Consider the following 7,195-nt stretch of genomic DNA (forward strand, 5'->3'; position numbering starts at 1 on the left):
ATAGGTAGCACTTGGTTTTATTTACAAATCGGGTGTGACAGGATGGCTTCATGCCCGGTCAGTAGACGAATCTGCCTTGCGGTGTTGATGTGATTACCAGGCCTAGCTGTGGACCTGATAAGGGGAGTTCTTCAAGAAAGTTCAAGTCATAGTCGTGGTCCTCAGTTGACTCCAGTCCGGTTTGGACTTTGGATAGAGCTTTTTGATGAACCATGACCGCGTTTCGGAGTCCGAGCGGGAATCGGTTTGGAGTTGTATCTAATCCACACGATGGCTGAATTGCCTGCTCACGCGGACTAGTCCGAGTTGTTGTTGAGTCCGAGTTGTGGTCGAACCCGGTGTTGTTTAGATCGAAAAATTGGAATTTCTTGATGAAATCTTCTGTCTCATGTCGGCGAGAGTTTCCGCCGATATGTTTCTTCTCCAATTCTTCGATGATGTAGCGTTGGAAACCTCCAATGCCATCAGCGATGCAGAGCCAGGAGCTGAAAATGAACGTTGCACCCACTTCAAACGCGAACGCAGGCTTGATGATGACTGGAGCCATCGATCTCATGTGGAGAATTTTGGCGACTCCCCCTACCTGGCGTGCCAGCTGTCGATGTTTCAACCTGGTAACCTATCAAGGGAGTACCTGAGATAGTGTTTTGGTTGGTGGGTGTCGCCAAAATCATGGAGTCGATGTGACGCAGGAACACGATTTAGACAGGTTCAAGCCGTTAGATCGTGTAATACTGTACGTCATGTGTGTTGTATGCTTGTATTCGATTGAACTTGTTTGGAGGGAGTCCTTGCCCGCCCTTATATATCGGGGGAGCAAGGTTATAGGGTAGTCTTTTGTACAAGAGTACTAGTCGGATGCAACTAGAGAGTCCTACTCTAACTCAGCAGAGTAGTCCTACTTCCTTCTGACTAGTTCTTCAGGATTCCATGTAGTCTACGTTCCTTGAAGCGTAGTCTTCATGTCTTGATACGTCTCGAGTATGTCCCCTTGAGTGGGCCCGTACAGATCTTCTGGTAGGCCCGGTGATGTATGGCCAACACACCTCTCACCCACGACCCCTCGGGCTCGTAGTACGAGTAGACCCCTTGACTCCCACTTTGGTCTCTATGCTGTCCGCCTTGGACCCAAGAAGTTTCTCCTACCTCACTGTGGAGGTCCAAACCCGCACCCTAATATCATAGGCCTCGAGACAGCGAAGACACGTTCCCGTGCCTTTCATTCCCATGGACCTTTTCTCCCCGGTGGCCTGGGAATCTGGCCTGGAGACACCCGGCCAGAGAGGTCCCAATGACCACCGCGAGCTCTTGGCGCCCACCGAAAAAGGGCTACTATTGGGGAATCAGCACGGGTCACAAGCCCAAGGAACCATGCGATCCGGAAGAACCCCAAATCTACTGGGGCCCCTCCGGATGCAGACAGACGGGGCTCTGTCCCTTTCTCCCTCCCTCTCTCTCTCTCTGCCTGGAAGTCCCAGACAGCGGGCCAGGGCGCATAGCCAGGGAAGGTACGCACAGGATGCCGGACGACTCCCGAGAGGGCTGGAGGTCCCTCGACCCGGAAACAATTGGCGAGGTGGACGGGACCCCACCATCAGCTTCCGCAAGGCCCACGGGTATGGTTGGGCCAGGCATGTGTCAGCACTAAGGGCGGGTTTGTTGTACCAACCCCACCTCTAGTATGGAAGGTCCCCGTACTAGGCCGCCACGTCCACCCTAGGTACGGAAACCCTCCGTACCACGGAGAGCTAAGGTATAAGACTAGAGTGCCCTTAAAAGGGGCGTCACAGGTGGGAGGGGCCGTACCGGGGGTACAAGGGTCTTCTACCCAAAAAGGTTCAGTTTCGCAAGGCTATAAATGGGTGAGCCCTAGGCTCGTTTAAGACAGAACATTTAGCCAGTCAGTCCCTAGAAGCTCTTCGAACAAGTGTCGTGTTCTAGAGCCACCCTCTACTGTTTGGGCATTTTGTAACCACCAACAAAGCATTCACAGGATTTCTTGTGGACGAGGTGATAAATCCTAAAGGAGAATTTTATTACGTTGGACATTCAGTAGCCGAACTGAGCAACACCACGACGAGAGGATTCTAAGAATTAGGAGGACAAATTATTGTACATATAGTAATTGTATTAATACTAGTTTGGTGTGTATAATATACTAAGAATTGTATATACAGTAGTTATAATTAATATTATGCATATATTATCATGAAATATATATACGACACGCATACAATACGAGCGTATACGTGTAAGTATAGATGTATACATATTGGGGTGTGTGTAAGTGAAGCGACAATTAGCATTAATATGAAAAAGAATTTAAGGTAAAAGGAAAAAAGTCTTTAGTCCCGGTTGGTTATATCAACCGGGACTAAAGTGGCCACGTGCATGCACCTACATGACTAAAGAGGGTTGACCCGAGACTAAAGAGTGGACTTTTAGTTCCAAAAGATTAGTCCTAGTTGGATATTTGAGAGATATAACTTTCTCCAACCGGGACTAAGGCTCCTCTTCCACCAGTGAGCTAGTATCCACAAACACCAAGCATGTGGGCCCCACCACGCCAGGTATGCGAAGACCACTCTCCTCTCCTCCAGGCTTCCTCCACTGAAGACTTTGACTGCACTCCCCACTCCCATTGTCTGGCTGCCTGGCTCTCCCTTGCCATGCGCAGGCCCACAGCCACGTCGTCGCTGCTGCTCGCTACCCTGTCACACTGACCGGCGAATGCACGCACTAGTGAACCTGCGTTTGCTCTACTGGCGAAACTGGAACGCTGGGGATCATGCTAGAACAGAAGAAGCTAAGATCGCTTCCGCCACCTTCGTGCTGGGCCTCGCACGACAACTAGCTACATATACCTCGGCACCCTCAAGTCTCCTCGGCGCACGAATAGAAAAACCCCTCGCCCGCCGTACAGCGATCGCCTTCAACCATGGCATAATCTAATCTGAGAAAGGGCGAGGGAGATCGAGCTGCGGCATGGCATCTTCCCCGGCATCTGAGTTCCGTTCCGCCCCGGATGTCAACGGCTCAACGCGCACGGCCGCTTTTGTTTAATCCCGCCCACCGCACGTAGCCATCACCAGTACGGCCGCCATCATTCGGTTTCGTTCACCTCCGCGTCGGTCCGTCGCGCCCAATAAAGCCAAGTAAATGGCACATCTGCCTGCATTTCCAGCTGCTGCTGTTCAGTCCGCGTCGATTCTTACCAAGGCTGCTGGTGTGCCTCGGCTCTGGACCCCATCGGCGACGGCATGCCGGCGATCCGGGTGCTGACGGCGCTGGACCAGGCGCGGACGCAGTACTACCACTTCAAGGCCATCGTCATCGCGGGCATGGGCCTCTTCACCGACTCCTACGACCTCTTCTGCATCGCGCCCGTCATGAAGCTCATCGGCCGTGTCTACTACCCCGCCGACCCAACCGCCGCCAGCCCCGGTGTCACGCCGCCCGCCGTCGTCTCCGCCACCGTCGGCGTCGCGCTGCTGGGCGCCGTCGCCGGGAACCTCCTCTTCGGTGCGCTGGGCGACCGCGCGGGGCGCCGCCGCGTCTACGGCGCCTCCCTGCTCCTCATGGTCGTCTCCTCCGTCGGCAGCGGCTTCTCCGTCTGCCGCACGCGCCGCTGCGCGCTCGCGTCTCTCTGCCTCTTCCGATTCCTCCTCGGCGTCGCCATCGGCGGGGACTACCCGCTCTCCGCCACCATCATGTCCGAGTTCGCCAACCGACGCACCAGGGGCGCGTTCATCGCTGCCGTCTTCTCCATGCAGGGCTTTGGGATCCTCGCAAGCTCAGCCGTCACCATGGCCGTCGCCGCAGCGTTCGACCGGTACACGGGCCGACGCGCGCCGCTCGACACGCCGGAGGCCGCGGACCTCGCGTGGCGCGTCATACTCATGATCGGAGCCGTCCCCGCCGCGGTCACCTTCTACTGGAGGATGGCAATGCCCGAGACGGCCAGGTACGCACTACTAGTTTCGTCGTGTAACGCTACGATCGAGCCAGACCATCATGCCATGGACAAATTATGATCAGTATTGCACTGTTGATTACCCCAACGCAACGTAGATGTGTTATTGCCCGTACGTAGTACGGAGCTTTTTGCTAAAGTGACAGACAAGGTTAAGGTTATGCGGCAACAATAGGCGGCCCTCATTATTAAGGTTTTCAAACATTTCACCACAAGGGTTCTGAGTTCTGACCTCAGCTCGAGCGAAGTGGGAGGAGGAGCTCACGAACGGTAGGGGTTGGAGGCCATGATGGGCGGAGGTTCCGAACCATTCAAATAGGCCATCCAGCGGTAGAATGCGACAGTAGCGCGATACAGCAACTCTTATACCTCTTGATAGACCATATATGAAAAGTGATTGAACTTTTCTTAGTTATTTGTTTAGCCAAGATGAAAATAAATCCCTGCACGGAGTAACCAAACTACGACTACGACCTTAAAGTACCAAACATCTATTATTATATTATTAGCAGATAATAATAATTATGGCGCTGTTGGTTATATACAACTGTCGAGTTGGATACTATACGGTGCGATACCTGCGATCCCAAGAATAAACCGTTGCTGCAGATCACCCAACAAGTTAGAAGTACACTCTGCCACCTACACGCAAACCAGGGCTGCTCCCCTAGTCAGCTGCCTTCTTTTTTTTAATCCTATAGCATTTTGTTTAATTGCAAGCTTAGCTCTCCTGTCTCGATCTACAAGCCACCACTACGGATTGGTTATACTTTTCTAGGTAGAGTGTCATATATTATGATCAAGTTTCCTCTGACCTACACGAGCTTCTAGAGAGCTGATCAAATTAATAAAGCATGCAGCTTGATCATAATTTAACAAGTTTTATTTATACTCTGAGGTGTACATTACTCTGGATCTCTTATTCGATTAGTGGAGGCATTGTAGTTTGAAAATAGTAGTTATAACAATTGTATATACTCCCTTCAATTTAAAATGGATGTCACTTTACAAGAGTAGATGTCTTGCCGGCCTCTCTATACTCGTCTTTTCTGCTCGCTTGTTTTAAAACATAGAGTACGTGTTGCAACTCTTTTATACTTTCAGTATTTATGTATAAAATTTCACATATAGAATTTTAATATAAGATTAATGTTATTAGGTTCATCGTACAAAGCATTTTTAAAATATTTATTTAGTACAAATTCCGTTCCACACCTTTAAACTATGTGGATATCCTAACTAATCAACATGTATTTCGAATAGGAAGGGTGCATATATAATCCGTCGGTGTGGGAATCGAAGTGTCGTTAATGTGATAGGACTCGATTCATTAGGTGTGTCGCTTTTTTTTTCGAATCACATTAGGTGTATCACTTTAGCTCTACCTTTTGGAACGTACACAGTCATGAAAGTCCTAGTCACCCAAAAGCGACTAACTGTCGTGCTGGGTACTTGTCCTTGCCTTGCCTCCTCGGTGCAGGTTTACGGCGCTGGTGGAGCGTGACGTGGTGAAGGCGACCAACGACATCGGCCGCGTCCTCGGCGACCTCAACCTTGCCACGTTCACCGAGGAGGAGGCGGCCGCCTTCCGCTGCGCTGCTCCTCCGCCGCAGTTTGGGCCCACGGCGGCGTCCTACGGCCTCTTCTCGCGGCGCTTCCTCCGTCGTCACGGCCGGGAGCTCTTCGCGTGCGCGGCCGCCTGGTTCCTCCTGGACATCCCCTACTACAGCAGCACGCTGTTCCAGTCGCAGATCTACCACCCGTGGTTCCCGCCGGCGGGGCGCGTGAACGCGTTCCAGGAGGCCTTCAACGTGGCCAAGTTCCAGGCCATCATCGCCGCCGCCTCCACCATCCCGGGCTACTTCGCCTCCGTGCTCCTCATCGACCGCGTCGGCCGCCGCAGGCTCCAAATGGCCGGGTTCCTCCTCATGGCCGCCTTCCTCCTCGCGCTGGCGGGGCCCTACGACCGCTACTGGCGGCGCGGCCACGCCACGGACGCCTGGTACATCGTGCTCTACGCGCTCACCTTCTTCTCCGCCAACCTCGGGCCCAACACCACCACCTTCATCCTGCCGGCCGAGCTCTTCCCGGCGAGGTTCCGGTCGACGTGCCACGGGATCTCCGGCGCGGCTGGGAAGCTCGGCGCGCTCGTCGGCGCCGTAGGGTTCCTCTGGGCGTCGCAGGACCGGGACAGGAGGAAGGTGCTGGCGGGGTATGAGCCCGGCATCGGCATGATGTACGCACTCATCATCCTCGCCGGGATCTGCCTGCTCGGGCTCGCAGTCACCTACGTGTTCACGCCGGAGACCATGAGGCGGTCGCTGGAGGAGAACGAGAGCGAGCACGGCCAGGGCCATGCTGGCGAAGGCGATGTCGGCCAGGGCTTACAGGAACTTGCTGAGCTGCCAAAGAGCCCGGCGTCCATGGTGAGCTCGCACGTTAGCTCGTCACCTATTCATCCACACCGGTTTTCTGTCTGAAACTGAAACGTGTGGTGCTTCCATAGTGCTCTATTGGTTTAGGTGTAGAGTAGTTGAAAATTAATCGAGAAAGGCTTCGGTTTGCCTGTTTCATATATGTTGTACAAATTGTATGCGCTCCTAGAGAATATATGATGTTTTCACAAGCGGAAAAGCTATTTACACAAATACACAATCATACAACACAAAGCAACTCCGAACATCACACCTCTTACACTTCAATCGCCTTAAATGCCACAAGTGAGGTTTTGGGAGCTCCCTGCTCTCCCCAGTCGGCCAGTCCCCATGCTTTTCGAGGATAACTGGGCCTGTAGGCAGGCCGAACAATGGCGACAAGAGCCCACACATCACTACTACTAGTACCTCCTCTTCTTGCTTCTAGGGAGAACAGAAAAGACCAAGACTTATCACAATCGTTGTTCAGTTCTTCCATTTCATGCATCCATTTGGTCTTCTCGTCTATCCCGTGATTCTTTTCACTTACACCTTCGGTCCAAATCTTGACACAAGTCCTTTATGCATGTGAAAATTTCTCACTGTGCTTTGGATCCACTTAGTCCGCCTTACACCTCTTACTGCTGTCACCTTTATGCCATATTTTCTATTACAATACCTCTACTCAATCAAAGTACCTCCCCCTTTTTTCAAGGTAATATGGTACTCATTAGCAAGGGAAAATAAAGAGTACATGAATCATGATAAAAAGTTATTCACGCAAGAATCCAACACATAAAAAATTAAA

At 52.1% G+C, this 7,195-nt stretch overlaps 1 protein-coding gene across 1 annotated transcript; it reads left to right on the forward strand.

The window, feature by feature from the left end:
• The first annotated feature begins 3,111 nt into the window (after positions 1–3,111).
• Positions 3,112–6,599, forward strand: LOC101785778 (probable inorganic phosphate transporter 1-10). The gene is made up of 2 exons (XM_004965290.2): positions 3,112–3,964; positions 5,454–6,599. The coding sequence occupies exons 1-2, from the start codon at positions 3,261–3,263 to the stop codon at positions 6,451–6,453; spliced, it is 1,704 nt and encodes a 567-aa protein (XP_004965347.1). The 5' UTR covers positions 3,112–3,260; the 3' UTR covers positions 6,454–6,599.
• Positions 6,600–7,195: the final 596 nt, after the last annotated feature.

The sequence above is a fragment of the Setaria italica genome, chromosome IV (genome assembly GCF_000263155.2).
Source record: "Setaria italica strain Yugu1 chromosome IV, Setaria_italica_v2.0, whole genome shotgun sequence".
NCBI lineage: Eukaryota > Viridiplantae > Streptophyta > Magnoliopsida > Poales > Poaceae > Setaria > Setaria italica.